The sequence below is a fragment of the Larus michahellis genome, chromosome 9 (genome assembly GCF_964199755.1).
Source record: "Larus michahellis chromosome 9, bLarMic1.1, whole genome shotgun sequence".
Taxonomy (NCBI): domain Eukaryota; kingdom Metazoa; phylum Chordata; class Aves; order Charadriiformes; family Laridae; genus Larus; species Larus michahellis.
The window spans coordinates 24227617-24254259 of NC_133904.1; the positions used below are offsets into that span (position 1 = coordinate 24227617).

Genomic DNA, 26643 nt, shown 5'->3' on the forward strand with positions numbered 1-26643 from the left:
ACTGAAGGAGGGGAGATTTAGATGAGATGTTAGGAGGAAATTCCTTATTGTGAGGGTGGTGAGCCCTTGGCCCAGGTTGCCCAGAGAAGCTGCGGCTGCCCCATCCCTGGAGGGGTTCAAGGCCAGGTTTGACGGGGCTTGGAGCAGCCTGGTCTGGTGGGAGGTGTCCCTGCCCATGTCAGGGGGGTGGCACTGGATGGACTTTAAGGTCCCTTCCAACTCTAACCACTCTGTGATTCCGAGGAGCTTTAGACTGCCTGCCTGCCCCCGTAGCAGCGATCCCGCGCGTAGCTGTTTGCTCCCCGGCGCTGTGGAGCTGCTGTTCCTGGGGTGCCGAGGGCCACGAGGCCCGCCAGCCCCTCTCGGGCTGCCCGGGAGAGCTTAAGGCGCCGGCAGCGCAGCCGGAACCGGCCCGACCCAGCGCTCCGGAGACTGCCAGAGCCTGAGGGATACGGCGGGACGGCGCGCAGGGCCCCGGGCTTAAAACGTTCAAGAGCTGCCGCCACCTCAGGCTCCCGCCGCCCGCGCGTGCGCTAGCAGAGCCAATCAGCGCTTCCCAGCCTGCCCTTCGGCTTCCGGGGCGCGGAGGGGTTGCGCACCCATTGCCGGGCGACGGCGCAGGCGGACCGGGGCCTCCGCTGGGAGCAGGCCGCGGGGTTGGACCTCGGGGGGTTGTCGCTTTCCTCACCGGGCCCCCTGCCGTTACCGGTATACAAACGTTGCTTCTTTACGTTTCAGAAGTGCCCGGGGTGTCTCGGTTCGGTTCTCCGCCTCAGGGGCCTTTTGAAGCTGTTTTCAGCTGTTAAAATGCTAACAAAATAACTAAATAGCCCCATAAGCTGCTTGCCTTCTAACGGCTTCTTAGCTGGCTCCCCAGAGCTGTGTTTGGGTAAGAGGAATGCGCGGCCCAGAACGTCATGCTCTTGTTTTATCCCTAATAGCCAGCCATTTTTGAAAACTGACCATTAAAAAATTATGCCTTATTCCCCAGGCTTTAAGATCTGGATGTTTCAGTGAATTAATTGTCATTTAGTAATCATAAGGGAAGTAGGTGTTTTCCTTGCTGTGAAGCCATAAACTTAATTTTAATTAGGTATGGATAAACATGCGAAGTGTTGCTATAGTGTTGAAATCGCGCAGCCAGTATACGTGCTGGATTTCCTTGCTTCTAATTACTCGTGCTAATCAGTGCTGAGAAGCTCTGGGAAGCTGATAATGTGCTCTTATCCTAGCAATTTTTTATACACACACTGAGAAATCTCAGGGGCCTGAGTTAAATGTATTAATTCCAAGCAGAGCATGGAAAAAGAACGTGTTATTGGTGTTGTGCCACAGCTGGTGGGTGCTCGTGTGGCTGGACGCAGAGGTTGGGCTGATGCGTAACTGAATCGCCCCATGAAGGATCTCTAAACCCGCTGCTGAATGATTTCAGGGAAGGACCGAAGGGATAAATTCCCCTCTCTTGGGAATCCAGCCCTCTCACTCCAGCAGCTGAGTTGGTACCGAAAATAAGGGGAGCGTAAACACCTTTTTCTTCCTTTTTGTTCTCCCCAAAACACTTCCAAGTAACTTCCTCCGAATAACAAGGATGTCGGTGACATTGAACAAACCTTATTGAGTCACAGGGTAATGTCTTCTCTAGAAACACATTTTTCAGATTTTTTTAAAAAGTGAATTTACTCTTTGCTAATCACTCATTAAGCAGAGAGATTCACGTCGATTCTGCGGAGGAGCACTTTTCCTCACCAGAAGAGCCGTTTGGGATTTACCAGTGTGGCAGCAGCACAGGGAAGCTGTGAGGAGGCCAGAGACCTGAGATACAGCTGCCAGCTCAGCCTTCCAAAGCGGCTGCGGATCCCTTCGCTCCGCGCTGGTGGAGGAGCGAGCAGTTCTGACTTTGATGTCCCTGTTTTCACTCAGTGGCTGTTGTCTTCTACCTCTTATTCATTGGCGGGTTTTTCCCCCCCCTATGCTAGGGCGTGATTTCTAACGCAGCGGTAAATACATGATGATACAATAGGAAGTAAGATGATAAAGCATGCGTCAGGGCCTCAAATTTTTTAATTATTAAAATTTGTTACTCCCTGCGTTTATTACCAGACAGTGCGAAGGGAGACTGACCCAGCTGGGGGTTTCATGTCTTCCCAGCAGTTAGTGTGGAAGGTAGATTTATTGTAAACTCTGGACCTTGTTCAACGTGTGAGAGTGAATCTTTCTTTTGGGGGCTGTGGGCTTTACCAGGACACTTTTGTGGGCCGCCTGCCTGGGTTTTAGTGTTCTGTTCTGTTCACCGGTGTCCGAGAGCAAATTGTAATTAAACAGCAGTAGACTACTGCTGCACTTAAAGGTATGCTGATGCCCAAAAGCTTTGTGGATTGGGGTCTGAGTGTTCATCCTCAGACTGAATTACTCCAGGTCCTGCAGTCCAGGCTTAAATCCGTGCCCTCGGGAATACATTGGCATTGGAGCCCTGCTTTGATAGCCTCGCTCAGCAGCACCGTTAGTCAAGTGTCTTTTGTTTTTCTGTGCTTGTAGAGTTTGATCGGAGCATGGAGCCCTTCACAGAGCCAGAACCAGGGTTTCCTGCAGAAAAGAGCTCATCGGTGCCACAGAAAAAATTCTGTGTCCTGGTGGGTGTGACTGGGAGCGTGGCTGCCCTGAAGCTGCCTCTCCTCATCGCCGAATTGCTGAAAATCCCAGGGGTGAGTAAATCTATTGGTAAAAGTCTCATAAAGTTGGTGTTACCCTGTTTTTCATTCCGAGGGGAGATTTGATGGCTTCTATTGGAATGAAAAGTTCCTTGTGGCTTTGAGCCCTTTAGTTTAAAAACTGTTGGGGGAGTGGTCCTCCTGTTTTTAAAAATCAATGGATATTTTTTCCTATCATTTCCTCCTCCTTTATACCTAAGAGTTAAATTTAAATCAGGTTTTAAGGGCAGTAACTGTTCCTGGGTATTTCCATAGGCAGACATTTAGGTTCTGGTATATGAAAGTAGCATTGTTCATCTCAGCTTGCTTCATTCTCTGAAAAATGATTGAATAGGTCCTTGTCTTGGTTTTTGGTGGGGTTTTTTTGTGGAATATGTCCTTGTTAGTCAGATTACCAGATCTGGCTACAGACACAGGTGGACGCTTTGTGGAACTTGAAACCTCTAATGACAACCTTGCAGTTTTCCTTCTGTGTGATGTGGAGTTTGCAAAGATGGACACTGCTGTCTGACCAGCAAAGGGAAAACAAGTCTTGTAAAAACAGAAACAGAAAATACAAGCCGCCATACGTATCTGTACATTTGGGTTTTTTTACAATTTATTGTCTGGAGTAACAGAGGTGTCCAGCAGAGGCCACTAGTGACTAGTGTCAGGGAGGAAAATGTGCTGATTTTTGCTGTGGAATAAAGTTAGAGGAAAACATAGAAAACCTTTAGCAAATGTTTTGGAGCAGGGAAACGAAAGAGTGGCAGGAGGAAGAGGGTGTATCAACATATCCAGATATATTTGCCAGATTGCTTAACGAATATCCTTTTAGAAGGTTTAGGAGGCTTTACCTGTAGATACATTCACACAGAGTCGGAAGAAGTGCAGTCTCTGAGTAACTCTGAAGTACCTGGTTGATGTTGCTATCCAAGCTGGAATGGGTAACAGGGCGTCTTCTAATCCTCTGTCTCTCAGATTGGCTTTGCTGTTGTCTCTTTTCCTTTGCTCTTGGTGCTTGGAACATCCTTCTTTGCAGGTGAGAGGGAGAATGCAAATGACCCACTGTAGGAATCTAGGTCGAATGCATTCCTTCTCTCTGAGCATTTGATTCATAATTAAAACCTGCAGATGGCTGGACCTGAATTCTCCGTGAAGGCCCATAGCTTTTGTGACATCCGTTGTGGGCTTTGCGCCCACTGGTTTTAGGCTTTTGTTACACAAAAAGTGGAAGTGAAGTATCCAGTCCAGGAGCTTCTGGCACTTAATTTGTTAATTAATATTATTTATTTGCTCATGTCTGATGTGATTTCAAGACCTGATCTGAAGCCTGCTGAGTCAGTGTAACTTTTCCATTGAGTTTGTTGAGTCCTGCACAAGCCTGTTGCATCAGTTTCGTTACTGATGGAACAGAACTTTAAAAAGCCATTGGTGGAAGCAGGGCAGAAGCAGAGGAAGTCTTTTGTACAAAGGGAGATGTGGTCGGAGGATTGAAACTGGAGTGGTTAGTTTAAATTGATGTTTTGGCTAGAGTGATGCTTGGTGAACAACTTGGCAGTGTGATTTTGCATTCATTAAACATCTCCTTGGGGGTGATAATGGATGTGACTACGTCTTACTGCCTTTTGTTTAACCTCTTTGAAGATCTAGGAAATTTATATCGTATCAGCGTACGCCTTTCAGGTTATTACCCTTGCACCTGGTGTTGTGGGGAGACAGCGCATAGTGTCTCATCAGGACACTGTGGGTAACTCTCGTGCTTGTGCTACATTCACACGCGTTGTCTTGGTCCAATTCCTGGTATTGTTTGAATGGCCTGGCAGGAATACGATGACAAGAATCACGTTGGCAGAATATTGGTTAGTCATAAAGATAGGAAACGACAAACTTTTCTGTCGGAGAAATGTATTGCTCTTGAAGCTACAGGATGCCTGGGTTTAAACCATGTCATGTCATTTTGTTGCGCTCCAGCCAGGTAGTCTCTACGTCAGCTTGTAGGTGCCATTTAACAAACGAGCTACTCGTTCTTTTCTGCAGCAGTTGCTATCGAAGCAACACAGTCTGTGTGTAAAGATTTTGCTGTCAAAACTGGGAAAGTATGAAAAAAAAATCACACCCCCTTACCCCAAGCAGAAACGGCTGTGACAGGAGAATCCTCTAACAGAGACCAATGATATTGCGTGAACATAGGAGAGCAGTTTTGCAGTGAAGTTTATTTTGGAGAATTGGCTGAAACGGTCCAAATGAAAGAGCTAGAACTAGTCTAAACTGTCTCCAGTAAAGGAGTTTGAGTGTGGCTAGACTGACTTTGCTGTTTAAGCAGAGATATAACCACAGGCAAACAAGGGGTGTGCCAGGTAAATAGAAAGAAAAAAAACACTATGTAGGCTAAAGTGATCTTGAGAACTGATCTCTTTCTAATGTAGCTGGAAGGACATGAAGGACTTGCTCAGAACAAGGGATCCAGGAGCCCACCCCAGCAGAAAATCTTAATTATGGAGAATGTTTAACTAAGAGAGTTCTAATTAATAGAGTTTCTTGGGGGAGTGGTGGAGTCACCAGCCACCATGTTGAACATATCCCTCTGGTATGCTTTAGCTTGTAGTGCGTTGGAGGTAGTACTCAATAGCCAGCTATGGGCTTGTGCTTTGAAGAAATAAGTATGTTTTTTAAGACCAGAGATGGTTATGAAACTATCCTAAAAAAAATACAAAAAAAAAAGCAGAATGTCTTTCGGGGATTTTTCTGTATCCTTTAGCCTGAGAGGGGCATTTCTGGTCTAGATTAGAAAATTTTGAATAACGGCACAAATGAAGTAGCAAGTGACAAAATATGCCATGTGGCAGATCGAGTTGTGTCACCTAAAAATCTTTATACTTCTATGGCTAACTCTAAAATAATATCACTAACAAACATTACTTTTAGTGCAGACCTGGCCTACTGCTGCCATTTGAGATAGCTGATGTGCCCCTTTAAACTGCACGTTGCTCTTTAAAATCACCAAATAAATAGTATCTTGCAGACGGCGAGGTTAACACCTCACTGAAGGCCGTGGCATAGCAGAGAGCAGCATTAGCACCTTTGCAGGTGTTGCTGCTTGGCTCCAAAAAGCTTCCTGTGGGGTGAGGTTAATCTGGAAGCAATATGGTTGATTGCTGTGAGTATGATCTTCACACTTGAAAGCACTAGAAACACAGCTGTGATTCCAAGCTAAGGTCGCTTGAAAAAGAGCAGACGTTTAGAAGAGGCAAAAACCCAAATGTGTAGTACTGAACACTGGTGTTATGTGCAGCTTTATTTTCCATGGCTTTTTCTTCAGGAAATGGGAAAAATTACCAAAGACAATCATATGCTAAGGCTAGGATTTTCCACTGCTCCCAGCTGTTATGCTGGTCATGTAGGATGCAGATAATCCAGACTGCTCTGTTCCCAGTTGACTGGTTAGTGTTGGGGAGATAGCTTAACATGTTTTGTCACTTCAGCTGCTGCTGCTGAAGAAATCTTCTTGGAGGTTTTCAGCAGTCTGTTTTAGCAAGAGTGCGCAGACCGAGGGCTTCATCAGTTTTGTACCTCAGGCCATGGTTTTCTAGCGAGAAGGAGTTGTTGGTGAAGCTGGTTTCTCCCCATCTCACTGTTGGGTTTACAGAACCAGGCAGTGAGTTGCACTGTGAATTGCTTGAAGGAGCAGACTGGGATTGAAAATGGCCAATAACAAGGAAGAGTGTTGTTTTTCACTGTAACCGGAGCACTCCCTCCATGTGTTGGCCTGTCTGTTGGCTGGTTTTAAGGTACATCATTGGGAGGAATTGCAGGTGGGAATATGGTTGCACATGCCGCGTGGGTGCTTTGTGGCCGATCCTGGTGTGTGCAGGGCAGCCCTGCTTCACTGCATGTGGCAGGCAGCTGTTGGTGACATTTGTCAGAGCTACAGCTTTGAGCAGGTCATGCGACATGTAGAAACCAGGGAAAAAACCTCTTTTCCACTTGTTAAGGTTTCTGCAGGAGGAAATTAAAGGATCTTGTGTCGTAGAGCATCTTAGCACCTCATAAATGTGCGTGTCAAATGTCCAAGGGACACGGTAGGGTTTCCCTAGTATTGCCATATAACTGAAGATTCCAGTACTTTTCAACAAGGCAGTCAGGTTTACCTAAGATTTTGGAGAGAACCTTTGTATATTTTCACCCTGCCTCTCTTTCCTTTGTGGAGGTCACCGGTTTACTCTTTTGGCTGCACAGAAACCCTGTGCTATGAACATACCTATACAGAGGTTTTCCTTTGTCCAACATCTTACCTGGATAGGAAGGACATCTGGAAGACACAACCCAGTCTTGCTTCTGGTGTTTTTACCCCTGGCTGGAGTAATTCTGATTAACGTGGGTTTAAAAAGTAGTATCTAGTAGTCTGCAGCTATGTCCCCAACTTTGGCACCAGGAGATCATCGAGAGAGAGAGGCAGGGGCAGGAGACAGTGAGGTGTGCCACGTGGTTCATTCGATCAAGAAATCGTACTCTGTCTTCCACAGCCACTCTTTCTTGTGAAGCCTTGTGCGGGAGAGGTGGCCTTGCTTTGCGCTGGTGGTGCTGAGCCCCAGCTAGCCAGCTTGTCCCTCAGCGGGACTTTTGATCACTCAAGCGCTGTGCATCCTCTTGGCAGAGAGCTTACTCTTGGCTCCGAGTGTGGGAAGAGTGATCCTGCATGTGCCGTGTAGGCATGCCACCCTCAGCAGTCCTCTGTGCTGTGGTTAAGGGAATCTACTGAGGCACGACTTCCTTTGGCAGGCGTATTTTGAGATTAAAAGGCGTCTTTCACAGAGCTTTGGTTTGCTGCTTCTTACAGTCTCTTTGAAGTTCTGTGGAGAACTGCGTCTCATTCTGACCTGCTCGGTCTTTTCTGCTGTCCCCGCTGTGAACTGGCCATGTGAACGCGTTTGGCAGGCGGTGACTAATCACCTGCCCGTTTTAGGATGCCATGAAATGAGTCTTTGGCTCCTGTGAACACCTGCAGTGGCCTGGCCTTTCAGCCGTGAACAGGGGAAGGTCCTCTGAGAATCCACATAGCTTTCAAAATCTTTGTTGCTTGAGCCCTCCTCCTCTACCCAGCTTTACAGGATTGTCCTCAAGTCTAACCACTGGTCCGTCTTTCTTTTCCAATTAGCTCGAAGTGAAGGTGGTCACTACTGAGAGAGCAAAGCATTTCTACAATGCCCAGGAGATTCCCGTCACCCTCTACAGCGATGAAGATGAATGGCAGGTGAGATGTTCTGCCTTTGGAGACGGCAAGGGCTTCTGTCCTGTCCCCACTCACCACATGTTTTGTAATTCAAGTCGTTCTGTCACGCACTTATGCCTTCTACTTCCAGAATGCCAGTGGGACATGCTTCAGAAAAAAAGCAGGCTCCCTGGGAGATTTGCTTAGTTGTTCAAGTGCTGAACAGCAAATAAAAGTGTTCTTCTAAGTTTCTTTGCAAGAGACCACATTATTTTTTTATTTTTTTTTTTAAATCCTGGGCCACGGCTCTCTTCTTTGTTCTAGTAATGTACGCTTTGGGGGGAACATGGCTTTCAAAGAATGTGGTTCCAACTGTGCTGTAAAGGAGGATGGAAAGAAAGGCTGTCCTGACTGTACCGGAGGATTTTGTACCTCTCTAGCAGACTTGCAGCAGGCAGTGAGGGTAGAAGTGGTCTCTCACCACCCCGGGCTCAGCCGCTATCTGCAGCTCTGAGAGGAGTATCAGGAAATGTCAAGAAAGCCACTGCAGAATCGCGGTGAGGGTGTTTGGTGCTTGTCATGAGTCATACTTGTCACGAAGGCAACAGCTTAATTCTCCTCAACAATATGTATTCTGAATCTACAGACATCGCTGACATTCACAAAACTACCCACGCCGCCTGAAAACTTGGTCTGGTGTCTGACTGAGTAACCCTGTGCTGGTAGGGCCACCCTGGTGTAGCGGTGCAGGGGAAGGCCAGTATCTGGAGCTGTCGTGCACCGGTGTGATAGGTGGCTGGAACTTAGAGAGGTTCTCCTGGTGGAATCAGTGCTTATCTCAGAGGCGTCCACACCTGTGCTCGTGTGCATACATAGAAGAACCATTCCAGTAAGGGATAACTCAGTTGTCAGGGTTGTGACCATCTCTAGACCTTGTAAAATGTTTTTTTCTCTCGACTACGGTTTTGCTGACATGTTTTGGGGGTCCCTGAGTATGAAGAGGATCATTATATAAACATGAACATTTGTTTTTCTATACATTTTCTGTCTGCTTCGCAGTAGCGATCTGAGTACAAGGTGATCTACTCTTTAACCAGTACTCCTGCCGGTGCACTCAGATGTGGGCATTGCTTTTCTGTGGAGAGCGGCATGCTAAGGGCAATTAGCCATTAGACCAGCCAGCTTTCTGGCTGGTCTGGGAGACTGGTGGAGATCCGCTGGGTCCCAGGGTGCTTACACCTCCAGGCAGTTATTTCTGAGGAACCCTTGGTGAGGTGAGAGAAGAGGAACGGGTCAGGCTTTGAGGTCTGCTGGCACACCGGAAAGTGGGCATGGAGGCCTTATAACATGCTGTTTTGACAGAAGGGTGAGAAATAAGCCTGCTCAGCGTCTGTTTGTGGGATATTTTACTCTGAAAATAAACCTACAATTTTCAGTGCTTCTAGGAAAAGTAGAAGTGAGTGGAGGAGCTGGGAAAGGTGTCAGGAAGCGCCAGCTTTCCGGATGCTGCCTTTTTGTTGTGGTTTCCAGTGACTCAGAGAAGGAACAGTTTGTGGCCCTGATAACCTCTTGCCGGCCTGTGGTGGTGTGTGTCCTCTGGGGATTAAGCACCTGATGCTGTTTGCTGTTAACTTTCCCAGTTAACCACGCTCTGAAGAAAAGACTAGGACTCTCTTGAGCAACTCAGAGCTTTACTAAAGATAGAAACGTTCATTTAGAGCCAAGAGAGGAGGGAAGTGCCCAGTTGTCTAAACCGCGTCCATCCTAGAGAAGGCCGACAGGACTGTTCCCTACTGTAGTTAGGGGGTTTACTTTGCTGCTGTGGGCGTGCTTAGGGACGCGCATCCTAATTGAAAAGTGACTTGTGCAGTTAGGGGTCTGTACCTTGTTAAAAGCCAGTGGACAGCTTCACTTCAGAGAAATGTGAAGCTTATAAATGACATGGGTTCCTTAGGAAATGAGACCCCTGGTTTGGTCCTGTCTGGCTTCAGTTGGCTGAAAGGATGGAGCTCTCTTCTCTGCTAAGATATGCTGTGTCTTGAGGGAGCTCCTGTGAACAATTCTGAAGCTGAGGGATGATGCGGATGGGGAAGGCTCTTCCCTGTGAGTTGAAGTCTGTTGTTGCTGGGTGTGGGGAAAGAACACCCATTTGTAGAGCACCGAGCACGTTGGTGGTGTCCATTAGCTGTGCTTCCTAAATGGAGCTGCAACACGGCCTTCACTGGAGGAAGGAGGAACTCAGAAAAGCGAGCGCTGGCTGCAGTCAGCATTCCCCACACAGTCAGATCTTGCTCCGTGTGAGAGTAATTCTTTCCCCTTAAGTTTGTGCGGTGGTTACTAATGTGGGATCGATAAGATAAAGTGCCAGTTATTTACAGCATTCGTTGTAAGGGTTCGGTAATCCGCATCTTGTCTCATCCACAGCTCTGGAAAGGTCGTTCAGACCCAGTCCTGCACATCGAACTCAGACGGTGGGCTGATCTTATGTTGGTGGCACCTCTTGATGCAAACACACTGGCAAAGCTCGCAAACGGCATCTGTGACAACCTGCTGGTGAGTAACCGGAGCTCTGCATGAGAGTTCTCTCGCCTCCCAGTGTTAGACTGTCTGACCTTTCTTTCATGGGAACTCTTGTGCTTCTGCAGCATCAAGAACAGTGAGATTTGCATGTTCTGCTCGCACTTCGTATGCTTGTCTCTCTCTTCCTTCAGTATGGTTCCCCTGTTCCTTCTCAAGTAGTCGTTCTTTCCTTCCCTGACCTACAGCCCTTTCTGCTCCTCAGCTCTGTCAGTCTCTTCCATTATGTCCCAGTCCTTGCTTTGTGCCTTTCCTGCTTTTTCTGTGTATTTCTCTCTTTCTGCCTCCACCCTCCCTCTGTCATGCATGTACACACACGTGCGCGTGCGCATACACACTTGCACTCGCTTTTGAGTTCCTCTCTGCATTTTTCAGATGCAATCTGGAAAGACACCTGTGAGATCAGATAAAATTGTTTACTTCCTGCTACCTCACCTCCTCCCTCACCTAACTGCATAGCACAGAAATTCAAACATGTTCACACTTTCTTACCTTCCAGTTTCAGCCATAGGGGATTTTGCTTGTTCAGGCTTGTTTTTCTGGTATTAAAGGTGCTCTGGCTTGGAGGCTGAGCAGAAAGCGTATTAAAAGAGAGCGTGCTTTTCTGTTGGGTGCAGGGGAACTTGCAGCACGGCTGAATGCTTTGTGTCCAGGCATTAGGAGAAGTCATAAGCATTAACCACCCAAAAGACCTGCCAGGAAGCTGCAGAACTGCAAATGTTGCTGTGGTGCATCACCCTGCAGTAATGCAATGAAGCTAGAACTAGAAATGGAGGGCAGCACATTGGCTCTGGCTGGGGACCCCTGCATGACCACCTTAGCTGTTCAGCTAAGAGGGACTGCATAGAAATGAACAAAATACGCCCAGAGAAACAGCCCTCATTTGTATGAGCAGATCACTGGAGGTTGGAGAGAAGCCAGAAGGAGCTGTGGGAGGGACAAGCAATGTCTTGTCCTTCTGGGTCCCCTTGGTACTCTAGGTGTGATGGTGGTGGCAGAGGGAAGAGCTCAGGAAGGGTGTTAGGGATGCATGACTTCACAAAGTCCTGCCAGTCTTTTTGGAGAGGAAGAGGTAGCTCCAGCAAAGGAAAGGAAGTGCTGGAGGTGCTGGTTGGCAAGTTACAACAGATTCTAGCAGACTTTCCTGTGCTGGGAAGGGTTCAAATCACAGGGCATAAAAAAGGATGGGCAGGGTTCTCATAAGCACGCTGTGATCTGAGCAGAGACCCTGCACCAGGGACTGTTGCTACCTGGGAAGCTCCCTTTGCATGATTTAAATGCTGCTAGGCCTAGGGATGGGCATCGCCTTAAGAGCAGTAAGTGGCAGACATTGCATTAAGAGCAACCAGCATTTATCTTTTTAAGGAGATGAGGTGATACTGGGTTATCTGGAAGCTCCGTGTTACTGAGGAGTCAGATACGATTCCCTGTAGCACGCAGGGGCTGCTAGATGGTTTGTAATCTGACAGCATCTTCTGCAACAGCCCAGATGTGTTTGCGTTATCCTCTGTTTGTATCCTGGAGGCAGCAGCGCTTACCTTGTGAGGAGTTATGGATCCAGTTGGTATATCATTTAAAAAAGCCTCACTTGCCAGCTTTTGGTGTTTTTAGTTCTACAGCTGGCTTATGTGAAGTGTTGCCTGGGGATTTCTCTTTAGCTGATATGATCTCTGGCCACCCCTCAGCTTCTGTTGGTCTCCCACATGAGTTGGCAGTCAGCACGCGTGATATTCCAGCTTGGTTTGCTCCAACGATTGGGCTGCTTTCTTGGCTCCAAGCCGGAGTAGGAATCATAGAATCATAGAATCATAGGGTTGGAAGGGACCTCTGGAGATCATCTAGTCCAACCCCCCTGCCAGAGCAGGGTCACCTAGAGCAGGTTACACAGGAACATGTCCAGGCGGGTTTTGAATGTCTCCAGAGTTGGAGACTCCACCACCTCTCTGGGCAGCCTGTTCCAGTGCTCTGTCACCCTCAGGGTAAAGAAGTTCCTCCTCATGTTTAGGTGGAACTTCCTATGTTCAAGTTTGTGCCCATTGCCTCTTGTCCTGTCCCCGGGCACCACTGAAAAGAGCCTGGCCCCATCCTCCTGACACCCACCCTTTAAGTATTTATAAGCGTTGATAAGGTCACCCCTCAGCCGTCTTTTTTCCAGACTGAAGAGACCCAAATCCCTCAGCCTTTCCTCATAAGAGAGGTGTTCTAGTCCCCCAATCATCTTTGTAGCCCTCTGCTGCACCCTTTCCAGCAGTTCCCTGTCCCTCTTGAACCGGGGAGCCCAGAACTGGACACAGTACTCCAGGTGCGGCCTCACCAAGGCAGAGTAGAGGGGGAGGATGACCTCCCTCGACCTGCTGGCCACGCTCTTCTTGATGCATCCCAGGATGCCATTGGCCTTCTTGGCCACAAGGGCACATTGCTGGCTCATGGTCATCCTGTTGTCCACCAGGACTCCCAGGTCTCTTTCCAAAGAGCTGCTCTCCAGCAGGTCAGTCCCCAACCTGTAACGGTGCATGGGGTTGTTCCTTCCCAGGTGCAGCACCCTACACTTGCCCTTGTTGAACTTCATAAGGTTTCTCTCTGCCCAGATCTCCAACCTGTCCAGGTCTCTCTGTATGTCGGCACAGCCTTCCGGTGTGTCAGCCACCCCACCCAGCTTGGTGTCATCAGCAAACTTGCTGAGGGCGCACTCTATCCCCTCATCCAGGTCATTGATGAATATGTTGAAGAGGACTGGACCCAGTACTGACCCCTGGGGAACACCACTCGTCACTGGTCTCCAACTAGACTCTGTGCCCCTAATCACAACCCTCTGAGCTCTATCTTTCAACCAGTTTTCTATCCACCCCACTGTCCATTCATCTAACCCACACTTCCTAAGCTTACCTATGAGGATGCTGTGGGAGACCGTGTCAAACGCCTTGCTTAAGTCAAGGTAGACCACATCTACCGCCCTCCCCTCATCTATCCATCTAGTCATGCCATCGCAGAAGGCTATCAGATTAGTCAGACATGATTTCCCCTTGGTGAATCCATGCTGAGTACTTCTGATAGCTTTCCTTTCCTCCACGTGCCTTGAGATGACACCCAGAACGAGCTGTTCCATCATCTTTCCAGGGATGGAGGTGAGGCTGACCGGCCTGTAGTTCCCCGGCTCCTCCTTCTTGCCTTTCTTGAAGACTGGAGTGACATTGGCTTTCCTCCAGTCCCCAGGCACCTCGCCTGTTCTCCAGGACTTTTCAAAGATGATGGAGAGCGGCCCAGCAATGACTTCTGCCAGCTCCCTCAGCACTCTCGGGTGCATCCCATCAGGGCCCATGGACTTGTGAATATCTAGATGATCTAATTGGTCCCTCACTCGCTCCTCCTCAACCCAAGGGAAGTCGTCTTCTTTCCCTGTTACTTTATTCAATGCCTGGGACTCCTGAGGGCTGGGCCGAGCAGAAAAGACCGAAGCAAAGAAGGCATTCAGTAACTCTGCCTTCTCCACATCCTCCGTCACCATGACTCCTGCCTCATTCAGCAGTGGGCCTACAACTTCTCTGGTCTTCTAGATGGGATCTATCCTCTGTGTAGCCTCCCTCATCTTTCTTGCCTGTCAGAGATGAGCTTCACTGGGATGTAATACAAATTAGTAGCAGCCCTGTGGATCTGCCTCTGGGTTGGTCCAGCTGCACAGACAGATTGAGGCTTTGGGCCCCTTAATGACACCCAGGTTGGGAAAGCGCTTCTGTGCAGCAAAGGCAGAAGAAGGAATAAGGAAAGACAGCCCATCTCAGAGCTGAACCTCTTGGCTTCTCTTTCAGACTTGTGTCATCCGGGCGTGGGATCTGAGCAAACCTCTGCTCTTCTGCCCAGCTATGAACACGGCCATGTGGGAACATCCCATCACAGCTCGGCAGGTGGAGCAGCTGAAAGGCTTTGGCTACACAGAGATCCCCTGTGTGGTGAAGAAACTAGTGTGTGGAGATGAAGGTTAGTCCCTTTGCATGTCTTCTGAGTGGTTTCCTGCATGAGTGCTGCTCTTATCCTGAAGGGATGTGCATTCTTTTGCCATGTGGCCTTCAAGATGTTGAACTGCAGGGGAGAAGGTGCTCACTGCCAGGGTTTATACAAACAAACTGAAGCTCTGCCCTGTGCTGACTGATATCTGTTATTCTTGTTCATAGATTTTTAAGTAGCCTTATGAGGCTGTCCAAGTCAGGCTTTCAAATGCGCTGTTAGATAGGCCTGATATTTAAAAGAAATACTCATTCAAGAAGAAAGTAGATCAAAGAGAAGGAGGGCTTTGTGGTGAGTGCTATCAGCCTGGGATTTGGGTGTCCTGACCTTGCCCTCTGCTGTGACTGTGGGCTGTTTTCATCACGCCTCAGCTCCTCATCTCTTACATAGGGATAATATCTTATCCCTGAGAGCAGACAGTGAGAATAAGTGCTTCGCAGACGTGGCTCAGAGTGTAGCTGGATGTACATTTACCATTTGTTGTTGTTTGTCGCCTGGGTTACTTTTCAGCTTCCCAATCGAGTTTTGATTTGGGGTTTTGACATCAGACTTGTCTGCAAAGTGAAGGAGGGGGATAGGGAAAGTTGTCACACTCAGTTTCGAAACACTTAACTTGCCGTGCTAAGAAATGCTACTTAAATGGTCTAATTTGTATTTTAGGAGCTGCTTTAAATGGAGGTATTTTGCCTTTTGGGAGGTTTTGAGAAGGGTTTTTATGCAAGCAATTTGGATGAATGGATTCGCTTTTTTATCTGATGAATTGTCTGTAAAATGTCACCCAGTTCTGGCCATCATAGCACGGTGGTATACTCATACTTTTGTTTAACAACACCAACTCTTGCAGGATTGTAACCGCTCTGTCAGATAATTCAATAAACAGTCTGTAGCAAAGACGGAATGTTAAAATGTTCTTCATGGTTAAATTCTAGGGCTGGCTTAATTTCTGAATCCTTAGGTAGATGAAGTGCTTCTAGAGAGTGTTTTTTTGGAGCTGAAGACTAAGAAATATTTACAGTTAGGTAAGTGTAGTCAAGTAACTCAGGCACCAGTTGAAATATCCTGGACAATTATGCTTCCACTGGGATTTTAGACCTGATTACATCAAATTTCTTACGTACTCGTAAAAATGTTAAGGGAAAACGCCCAAAAGAGGTCATTCGGCACAGACATTTTGGAAGAAGTGGAAAGGCGATCTGGCGTAGCTTCTTTGTCCCGTCTTTATTTTTTCCCTTCATCTTTTTTCATACCTATATAGGATCTCTATCCCTGTAGTAAGGAACCGAGTGCCTCCTAACGGGTCATGTGCTTATTCTTGCAGGTTCCTGCACCTGAGGCAGAGCTGTGTTGTTGTCATCCCTGTTTCACAGGTGGAGATCTGAGATGCAAAAGGGCCACATGAGTTGACTCGCTAGCACAAATGGCTTGGAGTTGGATGGTGAACATGATTTCCACCTTCCACTGCTCTGCCCTGCCCCCTTCCTGCGGGTTGCCGCCCTTGTGGCAGGGATGTGTGAGCCGCGTGAGAAGCGGCATGTGGATTGCTGTGGATTGTAGCTCAGAATGGCCAAGTAGACCGGTGTCGATCGGGAGTTACCTCATTACACCGGCAGTCATTTGGGAGCTGCCTCATATTCAGTTCAGCTGCCTCTACCGCAAGAGCAAACTCCTGAAGGAGCTTGTAGGAGAGAGGGATGGTACAGGCAGCTGGGGCAGCAGTAGCCACATCTGACTCGACTCTGCTTGTGTTTGTGAGTCAATTCACAACAAGATTTTCCTGTTGGCAAACGCCAGGATTTCCCTGGCAGTATGTAGGAAAATTATGGCAAAGGTAGTTGTTGTGGTTTAACCCCAGCCGGCAAGTAAGCATCACGCAGCCACTCGCTCGCTCCCCCTCTGCAGGATGGGGAGAGAGTATCGGAAGCGTAAAAGGGAGAAAACTCGTTAAAGACAGTTTAATAATTGAAATAAATTATAATAATTAATAACAAATTGTAATGAAAGGGAAAATAAGAGAGAGAGAGAGAAATAAAACCCGAGAAAGGCAAGTGATGCAAATGAAAACAACTGCTCACCACCAACCAACCAATGCACAGCCAGTCCCCGAGCAGCAGCCCCCCCGCCAACCTTCCCCCTAGTTTCAGTGCTGAGCACGATGCCATATGGCATGGAATGTCCCTTTGGGCAGTTGGGGTCAGCTGTCCCGGCCCGGCTGTGTCCCCTCCCAACTCCTTGTGCACCCCCAGCCCACTCGTTGGTGGGCGTTGTGAGGAGCAGAAAAGGCCTTGACTCTGTGTCAGTGCTGCTCAGCAATAACCGAAACGTCCCTGTGTTATCAACGCTGTTTCCAGCACAAATACAAAACATAGCCCCATGCTATCTACTATGAAGAAAATTAACTCTATCCCAGTGAAAATTAGCGCATCAGTAATGGACTCCAGGTCTCTGAAGACCCAAGGCCGTCTCCACCACTGACTTTTGCCTCTCTTCCCCTCTTTTTTCAGGCTTTTCACCCCAAGGCCTCTTCTTCCACGCTAATTTTGGTTTTGTGGGTTTCATCCACAAAGGGGTTTGCCCAGCTTCCACCCAAGCAGCAGGTAGCGAAGCTCACACATGTGTGAAAAGAGATGCAGACATCTGCAGAAGAAAAGGGATTCAGTTTGCGCCAGTTTTGTCTGTTGACATTGTGGTTTGCCTTGCTGTAAAAGAGGTTTATCTTCCTCCACTCATGTGGCTGGTCTCACCTGAAACAGGCCAGATCCTGACTGCCGCCGAGTTTCTGCATTACCATTTCAATCAAATTTGATTAATTTTTCTTCCTTAGTAAGTGGGTGGTTTTGGACATAGAGTCCAGCTAAAAGAGAGTTAAAATAACAAGTAGAGCAAACAATTAAAATGTTGCCTTGATTGGATAGTTAAAGCTAAGCTGCTGGCTGTTGGCCTTGATGATACCCATGTGCCATGATATAAAGAGAGCTTTGAGAGGTGCTGTACCACACATGGGCCTGCAGCAATTTGCTTTTGCAAAAATGTTTCCAGACTGCTAGTATCTTCACCATCCTTGGCTGGATTTCTTGAGCCTGGCACACTGGAAGATTTCTACTTGTAGGCATGAGCTGTGCTGTCAGACAGGCTCTTTAGCAAGATTTTGCTCTGCTAAACCTAAAAATACAGCTGTGAATTGCCAAAGATGTTGAGGAAGTGGGTGGGGGGGGGCAAAGGCAGGCCTTGGAAATGTTCTTGAAGGATATAGCTCTGCAAAACCGTGAAGAGGCAGTCGGGGAATTTCTCTTGTTTAGCAGGACCTGTCAGCTGCAGCTCTTCTTGAGGTTAGGAGAACAGAAGGGCCCAAATCTGCCTGCAACTTGTCTACAGGAGGCTTCAGACCTCCCGGGATTTACAGGTCTGAAAAAGGCATAGTGGAAAATGGGTCTTACTTTGCAGGGCAACCCAATTTTCTTTACCTTCCAAAAGTATCATTCTTCATCGCAAATCCTCAGTTATATCCAATTACACCACCTGTCCCAGACAAGGCTTATCTGTCTTGGAAAAACGAGGGTCCGGGCAGATTCAGGGCTGCCCTCTGCCCACAGAGAGCACCTCTCCCCGATGGTCAGGGTGGCCTGTCCCCTTCGCCTCCATCTCTTGCCTGCCCTCAAGTCGTTACTGTCCTTTGGACTCCGCTGGTTTAGTTCGTCTGTGGGCTCGCTAACCCAGCTGTGGAAGTTGATCAAAAAAAAGAGGAAAACAAAGCCCTCAGAACTAATTTCTGATGACAAATAAGGCACATATTTTAAATTATTTGAGCAATTAGCCAGCAGGACAAAAGATCAATAGATCATTTTTTCAGTCTTCCAGTGGAGACAAATGCTGGTGGGAGAAGTATCTTTCCTCAGCCTCAAGCAAATTACAGGAGTGAATGGACTAAGTTCTGAGTGCCGAGTTCAGTGCGTGAGGTTAGATGAGATGATTTAATGATCTCTGGCCTTAAAATTCTGAACCTAAGTTTTAAAAAGTGTTTCAGAGGGAAGCAATAGCACAGTGCAGATTAGATGCTCATCTGGCAATGTTCATTAGATGTTCATCTATCCGGTCCAAAAGGAAAAAGCTTTTACATTTTGTTCTCTCCAGTACGCAGCCTTCTCCAAGAATTACTCCCAAGATTCAAGCTGGTGCAAATCCAGGACAGCTTTCTCTAATGTGGGTCTAACTGCAGAGTCATGGGAATGGTATGAATTTGGCAAGTCTTTTTTTATAAGCAAGACCATTTCACAAAGATACTGAACACACACAATGTTTACACTGGAGAAAGGAGGTGAAATAGGGTATTTTGCTACCCACACACTTTTTTGGGACACTTTTGCACACTTGCTCCCAGGGTGGGGTGAGGTGAGATAGTAACTCCCTATGTGGTCAAGGGTTAGGTGCAGACACCTCTGGAGATGATTCAGAACATGAGGTACTTATTAACGTCATATGAGTTGCCTTTTGAGGTTTCCTGCCTCTCTCCATTGACTCTGCTTGTGCTCCTGCTTATACTTCTGAGTTACGAGCCAAACGAAGTTAGCATGAATACTCCTCTCACTTTCCTCCCCTGATGGCCTTCAGCGGTGCCACAAAACCCCTGCAGAACCAGGTGGACTGAGCAGATCCTCTGGCCTCCACAGTTGCTTTCCGTTGGGCAAGTCGTAAGGAAACACCTGGGGTTACTTGGTGAGCTTGGCTGCGCCATGCCACCATTGTACATCTAATTTTCCGCAGGGATGCAGCATGGGAGAGGGGAAGCACCTGCCTTGTGCCATCTCTTTTGGGACCTGGATTTCACCATGTGGTTTTGCTCTCGCCCTGCAGGTCGAGGTGCCATGGCGGAAGTGTGGACCATTGTGGAGAGCGTGAAAAGGATGCTTGAAGAACAGGACTTGCCGACACAGAGCTGATGGTTTGGCATGTAAATTGTATTTGTTTGCCTCCCTGAAGATAAAACCAACAGGAAGCTGAGTTGAGATGGCATGCATACCTACAGCATGCTCTTCAACTGAAGGAGTGAAACGGTTGTCTTCCAGCTGGTGCCAAACTGAAATGTGGTACTTCACTGCAGACTTTCAGAAACCAAAGCCAAGAATGTGCTTCTTTAGTGTGGGAAAACTCTGTGGTATCTTGCAGAGAGATGGTAACGTTCCACTAGGCCACTTGGCCCACAGTATTTCACATGCCCTCCTTTCCGAGGAGACTGAATTGCCATTGGGGTTCAGGTCCAGCTGTTCCCCCAAGGGCTGCTAGAAAGGAGAGTGCTCCGCAAGTCCTGGTGATGGGGACAACGCCAGTCCCTTCCAGCCTGGTGATGTGGGGACATCCCTGCTCTCCAAAGCCCGGTCTATGTCTGTGCTGGCTTCACCACCAGACTCACCTTCATCAGGAGTCACTGTCCAAAAAGCGTTTCCCTTCCAGGATCTTAATAAAAAAGTGCTTTTAATTCTGCCCCTGAACAATTGCCCCTTGTAGCCGCCCTGAGGCGAGGTTTGCGCCTAACATCATTGCTAAATCGGTGTGTCTGCCTGCTGGTTTGATCAGAGATGGGGAAAAAATTGACTGAAAGAGGCTTAGCCTTTGCCCTTTTGTATCTGTTGACGGGATAGGGATGCAGACGTCAACTGTGAACCAAAATGACACCTGCCCATCTGGGTGTTCCAGTCAGGAAATGAACAGGCTGGGTCCTTGTGGAAAGCTGGGGTGGGTGTTTCCCGAGGGAGTGAAGTCAAACTTTGCCTGTGACGGTCCTTTTCAGCTTGAAAATTAACTGACTGGCATGAAAAAAAATTGGGAAATCCTGTGACCCCATGGGCCAGATGAGCAAGGGCTCCCCCAGTCCAGCCTTGCCTTGGAAACGTGATCCCGCCCCTGAGGGGAATGGGAGCAAACTGGGGCTGTCGAACACATTGCTGTAGCAGAGCACTGCTGGCCCAGACTAGACCCAAATTTAAGGCTTTCGGTACAGAATGTGCATCCTGCCTGTGGGGGCAACCTTCAGACGGCTACGCATGAAGGAAGAGGTTATCGGGGTATGTTTGCTTTCCTTATCTATTCCGCACAAATAAAAACCTCTGAACTTTCTCATTTTTGGCCCTTCCACTGACGGAGAGCTGGAGATTCAGAGCTTCAGGGGCTTGAGTCAGAAGGAGCCTCGTGTGAGCAGAACTTGTGGCTCACACGAAGCATTGTGGTGATACTGTGGTCATGAACTTTGCATTTCGCCATGGAGCCTTTGTGGTGTGACCTGCACCATTTTCTGGTGTTGCTGCCTCCGCATCATGGGATCTTCCTTTACGCTAATTGAAGGCAGTAGAAGTTTCTCTTGGTTTCCATGAGTTTTGTAGTTAACATTGTCTCTCCTCCTTCCAGAGAAATGCGTGTCCTGGCAGTTGCAGCTGTAACTTGACCTTGGGGCTCTCCTCTTGGCTCTGCCGTGGATGTCTTGTGCGGTTGCCGTTGCTTATCCTTCCTCCTTGTCCGTGACTTGGCAGTGCAGAAAACCTGACAACAAGGTTCCTCATACCAGGTCAAAACACCGTGTCCTTGATGAGTGTTCATCTGTTATAAATCTGGTTTGCTGGCTTAAGCTGCTCCAGAAACGTTGGCAGGTATCGCCTGCCTTCTCCTGGCACCAGGGGGAGGGAAAGAAAGTGTCCAGAGTGCACTGCAGAGATAATTCAGCAGAAGGGGGTGACGTGGCCTTTCTAGACCCAGAATTTATGCCAGGTCGCCTGATGGCACACGGATCTGGTGTTTGTGATTGTAGCACTGGTGAGCTGATCTGTAAAGGCAGAAAGAAGACAGATTTGCCTCTTGGTCTTGTTGAGTGGCCGAAAGCTTGCAAGGAATTTACAGAAAAAAAGGAGTTAATTCTTCCTCCTCCAAATATATAGGACAGCAGTATAAACATACGGCTGAGCAGGGAATGAGGGGAGCACTTCCCAGCAGCCAAAAAACCCACAAAGAAAACTCCTCCGTAGAGGACTCTGCTCCCGGTCTGCCTCATCTCTGCTGCGGAAACAGGTACTAATTGTGCCACTGAATGATCCTCTGCGTAATTGCTGCGATTTCTAATTGGAGGCAGGTCGTGATAGCGTTACGGGTTGGGATGAACCTGCGCCCAAACCACTTTTCCTTCAGGGCAAAAGAAGAAACAGTTAAGTTGCTTTTCGGAGGCAGAGGGTTGAAGCAAGAGCAGCTTCCAACCCTGTGCAGGCACGTGTCCCCACCCACGGCCGGGGAGCTGCGGGCAGCCTGCGGGCAGGAATGCTCTGCTGCGTGCTCCGTGTGGAGAAGTAGCAGAAAGAGAAGCCGGGAAAAGCCCTCATGGCACCATTCGGCTTTAGGAGAGAACGAGGCGTGGGGCGATGAGCGAAGGAGCCCTCGTGTTCAGAACCAGGGCTTTGTGCAGGCTTGGCAAATAGGCGCTGCCAGCCTTGCCGCCACCAAACCGGGACGGCCGGGCTCCGGCAAGCCACCGAGGTCAAAAGAGGTGTCAAGTGATGACTTCCTTGAGGTAGACAGATTGACATCACCGTCCCTCATGGTTTCGTGTGTGTTTCAGATTCATGGAGGAGGCCTGAAGCGCTGCTTGCGTGCTTTTCCTTTTCCTTCAGCTCTCCTGAGTACAGGGACACTGCCTCAAAAGCAGCGTGGGCAGCAGGGCGAGGGGGGGATTCTGCCCCTCTGCTCCGCTCTGTGAGACCCCCCTGCAGTGCTGCCTCCAGCCCTGGGGCACCAACAGCAGAAGAACACGGAGCTGTTGGAGCGGGGCCAGAGGAGGCCCCGGAGATGCTGGGAGGGCTGGAGCCCCTCTGCTGTGAGGAGAGAGCTGGGGGGGTTCAGCCTGGAGAAGGGAAGGCTCCAGGGAGACCTTCCAGCCCCTTCCAGTCCCTGAAGGGGCTCCAGGACTCTGGATCAGGGAATGGAACCATAGGACGAGGTGGAACGGTTTTAAACTGAAAGAAGGGAGATTTAGATGAGATATTGGGAAGAAATTCTTTGGTGTGAGGGTGGTGAGACAGTAGCCCAGGTTGCCCAGAGAGGTGGTAGATGCCCCGTCCCTGGCCACATCCCAGGCCAGGTTGGACAGGGCTCTGAGCAACCTGGTCTGGTTGAACATATTGCAGCTTATGGCAGGGGGGCCAGACTAGGTGACCTTTAAAGGTCCCTTCCCACCCAAACCATTTTATGAGTCTATGATTCTCGGATTCTTTGTAAGCCACCTGCTGATTTTTTTGTTTCGCTTTCCTGTGAAACTCTCTGATGACCGAGGCAGCATCCCCCGTGCAACCTGCTGCGTTGCAATTTCATTCATCCTGCTTAAAACTGTTTCTCTCAGTGGACAAACAGCTGGGACAAAAGCTCAGCTAAGGCAGCACCCTCCTCCTTTCCTGCACTGAGACCGAGCCTCGCCTGGGCTCGGATGTGGCCCTGAGCATCTATTTCTCTGGCTGCTTCCTCCCTGCATCCCAAACTTGATGTGTGATCCCTTTGCTGCTTGGCTTCATGATGTGGGGGAGGAGGAGAAGGAGGGAGATGCCGTGGTGCCATTTTGCATCCAGGTGGTCTGGCTCCAAGCACGATGCTTTGGTCAGGAGCTGGCTCCCAAGATGTCAAGTCCCTCTTCTGTCACTTGGGAGGGGAGTGCATCATCCCGTCCCATCCCGACCCATCCTGTCCCATCCCAACCTCATCCTACCACAGCCCCATCCCATCCCAACTTCATACTTCCTCATCCCCATCCCAATTTAACCTCATTTTACCCAGGTCCCATCCCACCCTGGCCCCATCCCATCCCAACCTCATCCTACCCCAGCCCCATCCCATCCCACGCCTTTGTCCTGGGAGCTGTACATGAACAGATTGCAGAAAAACTCAAAAAAAACCCCAAAACCAAAACCCAAGTGACAAAACCTCCCCGCTTTTTGACTTTAAGCAGTCGTGTCTCCGTGACGCACCTGGTTTTGAGAGCCTGTGTGCGGCGGCTTCGCACCCCAGGGCTCCGGATTTGACACCTGCCTGCAGCGAGCAGGGTGGTGGGGTTCGCACCTCCACAGCCCGCCTGGGGAGCGGGGACACCGCTTGCTCCCTGTCTTCGAAAGCACAGGGCGGCAGGATGAGGGTTTGTTTTCTTCCCTGACCGCAGTGGGGCCGGCTGCTGGGTGAGGGCGGTGGCCGCCGGAGGGTGATGAATCGGCGGTGGCAAGTGAGAACGTGGGGGTGCTCACGCAGGTGGGCTTCCCCTGCCCTGGCAGAATTAAAAAATACCCAAAGAAAGCCCTGAGAAGCAAATCTTCATGTTGATGGTAAAACTGATTATAGGTTATATAGAGATTAGAGCATGGGATTACTGTTATACTCGTGCAGGGCTGGAGCCTGGTGTGGTCCTGCAGCCCCCAGCCCTGCCTTGCTCCCCATCCTCACCCTCGTGACCCCCCTCTGAGTGATGGGCAAGTGCTTTTTTCAGTGGAAAAGGGAGGTGGTTGTTAGGTCTCGGGCTCCAAACTGCTGCCGTTAGCAAAGGAACTGCTGAGCCACCTGTTTGTAACCCGCTGTGTCACAGAAAGTCGGGCTTTGGGGTTTATCCTGTTCACCCCGGGCTCGCAGTGTGTCCCATTCAAAGCCACAGGGCCGGGGGGCTGAGAAAGGTGCAGGGTGAGCACCGGGTGTGGGGCAGAGATCACTCTGAAGTCACATATATTTGATTTTTAACCTGCCCAGGGGCAAATCGGGGCCTTTGGAGAGCCTTTCACAGCATCAGCCACTGTCTTGCTTCCCCGTCACCCCTCCCTTGACGCAGGCGTGCAGCAGCATGTGGGTTGGTGTCGCATGGATGGCTGCTTGCATCGAACAGGGGACGATGCCCCCATCTCCCCAACGTCTCGTTTCCCAGCCTAAACCCTGGGGGAGCCGCAAACCCTGCTCCCCGTGAGCCTCTGGCGAGGTTCAGCAGGTCCCGTAGCCCCGTGGGTGCCGTCGGCAGCCCCGAGGACCTCCTGGGCTCTCCGAGGGCTCAGCGCTGTCCCTGCCAGGGGGATGCTTTGAGGTTTGTGGGTTCAGTCTCTTTTCTTCTGGCTCATCCAGGCTCTTGCTCCGCTTCCCCCCAGGTGCCAGCTGTTTCTGCTTCAAGCAGAGCCGGAGGAGGGGTTCCGAAGGGATCGTGGCGGTCCCAGCCTCTGCCCTCCCAGTTTTCCTTTCCATCCACATCAGTTTTCCTGCCTCTCCAGCCCTCCCGAGTCGGGAGAGGTTACAAAGCGGCTGAGCCGCCCTAGCCTGCGATAAGGACAGTGCCGAAGGACCCGGCACAGACTCCTTGGCACCAACACCGCCGATAGCGTGGCTTCGGCGGTGACAACCTTGCAATTAAAACGTGCAGGTGCAGCGTTCTTGCCCTGGCCAGCAGCTTTGGTGGACAGGTTAAAAAATTGTTTCGGGGGAGTAATTGAACTTAATTAGAAGCTTGGATTCCCCGGGGCTGTGATGCTTAGGGTTCCTCTGCTTGTTGGGAGTCCTGCAGGGGCTGAGGATGCTCGGAGATGCACAGAAGGGGGAGAGAAGTAACCTGAGTGGGGCGGTCGTTCCCTGCTAGGTCTCACCCTGCTTGGCTTTTTTTCCACGGGATGTCCTGTCATCCTTCAGGTGGAGACGGGGGTCTGTCTCTGCGAATCCCGGCTGTGGTGTTGGACCTCGCTTTTCCGATTCCGAGGATAAAGGGGGGCAGAACAAGGGTAAAGCCTTCATGCTGGCCAGGGAGGCGGCAAATAAAGGTGACTGTTAGGCACGTAGTCATCGCGGTTAAGATAAAATCCACCTGCTCCCAACCACGGGCTCCTGGGCTCTCTGGAGGCAGTACGGAGAGATGGGCTTTGCTCTGGAGACTCAAAAAATGGGTCTCCATCGCGTGTGATTGCAAAGACCCTGCAGCCCGGCGTGCTTCCAGCCCCGGCACCCATGGCTCGCAGCCTCCAGCGAGTCACCGATGGCTGCTGCCAGCTCCAGGCTGCGGATGCCAGGGGCAGCCGGGGGTAGCCAGAAAATACCCCCTCCCTGGCATCCTCCCTCCAGCACCGCCGGCACAGCAGGCAAGCGTGCCAGGACAGGCAGCAGTGCTGCCCCATTGCCGAAACAAGGGAAATCTGTGGCCTTGGCGGGGACCGAGTGCAGCGAGAAAAGCTTTATAAAAAGGATTTCTTTTTGCAGGGCTCCTTGCATGGCTGGAAGAGCCTTTCCCCAGGAGAGCTGTGCCCCCGGAGCAGCCCAGTCCCCCATGCCTGGCTCTGCTTTCCGTCTCACTTGATTTACACAGGTTGCTTGGGTGGTTTATAGCTTTGGAGAAATATGATTCACAAACTCAAGCGTGATAAGGCTGGGGGAAGAAAGAAAAGCCACGTCAGCTTGAAGGAATGTGGCCGGTAGAGAGCTCAGCCCGCGGCTGGCAGAAACCCCAGGAGGGGTGGGGGGGGATCAGGCATAAAACGGGGCAAAACGGTAACACGTGCCCGAAAAAATAGCTGGAAACTACTCATTCCCGCTGCAGGAAAGCACAGCTTGCTTTTCCTGGGCTTTTCGTCCCCCAAATCTGCTGCCGCTCTGAGGCTGTGCGACAGCTACGGGCACAGCTCAGCCGAGCAGGGGGATGCTTCGTAACTGGAAATAATTTACAACCCGAGCTGCTGTTGTGTTTGCCCAGTGCCAACTGTACTCCAGACCCTCCAGACTGCTGTGCCACTTCCTCAAGGATGAGGAAGGGCTGGGAGCAAGCTTGCATGAGTGGGAAGCGAGGGGAGTGTCGTCCCTTTGTCCCCTGGCTCTGCTGGGCGGTGCCATGTGCCTGCCGGGTGCGTGGACGGGGAAGCTGACGCTGTGACGAGGTTTTCTTCCCCCACGGTGGTGGTGACGGGGAAAGCCCTGACCCGGTGGCAGGTCCCTGCTGCCCTCGCGAACGTCGAACCCTCTGCCTCCTGGCGAACGTGGCTCCTTTATAAAGGCAGCAAAATTTGGCTGCGAGGGGAGATCGCGGCTGATAAAGCCGGGGATTTGCGTGTTGGAGAGACCTTTGGCTCCGGGATGGGGGTGCCGAGGTGCGGGCAGACCCCTGCCCCTTGCTCCGCTCAGGGATAACCTCTTGATTATCCT

General features: G+C 49.9%; 1 protein-coding gene across 5 annotated transcripts; it reads left to right on the top strand.

The window, feature by feature from the left end:
* The first annotated feature begins 576 nt into the window (after positions 1 to 576).
* Positions 577 to 20586, top strand: PPCDC (phosphopantothenoylcysteine decarboxylase). Of its 5 annotated transcripts, none has more exons than XM_074599960.1 (6): positions 577 to 708; positions 2536 to 2702; positions 7846 to 7941; positions 10324 to 10452; positions 14283 to 14451; positions 19327 to 20586. In XM_074599960.1, exons 2-6 carry the CDS (start codon positions 2550 to 2552, stop codon positions 19410 to 19412), a joined length of 633 nt encoding a protein of 210 aa, XP_074456061.1. In that variant the 5' UTR covers positions 577 to 708; positions 2536 to 2549; the 3' UTR covers positions 19413 to 20586. The 5 variants fall into 5 exon arrangements, with proteins under 5 accessions (XP_074456061.1, XP_074456064.1, XP_074456066.1 ...); XM_074599965.1 differs by lacking the exon at positions 7846 to 7941 and adding an exon at positions 18607 to 18704 and having other exon boundaries at positions 582 to 708; XM_074599961.1 differs by having other exon boundaries at positions 594 to 889.
* The last annotated feature ends 6057 nt before the right edge of the window (positions 20587 to 26643 follow it).

Bases quoted from the DNA above. Each gene is read 5' to 3' on its own strand.
- PPCDC (XM_074599960.1), top strand. From the start codon at position 2,550: ATGGAGCCCTTCACAGAGCCAGAACCAGGGTTTCCTGCAGAAAAGAGC. The intron at 7,942-10,323 runs GTGAGATGTTCT...TCTCATCCACAG, and splicing joins GCGATGAAGATGAATGGCAG to CTCTGGAAAGGTCGTTCAGA. The intron at 14,452-19,326 runs GTTAGTCCCTTT...CTCGCCCTGCAG, and splicing joins ACTAGTGTGTGGAGATGAAG to GTCGAGGTGCCATGGCGGAA.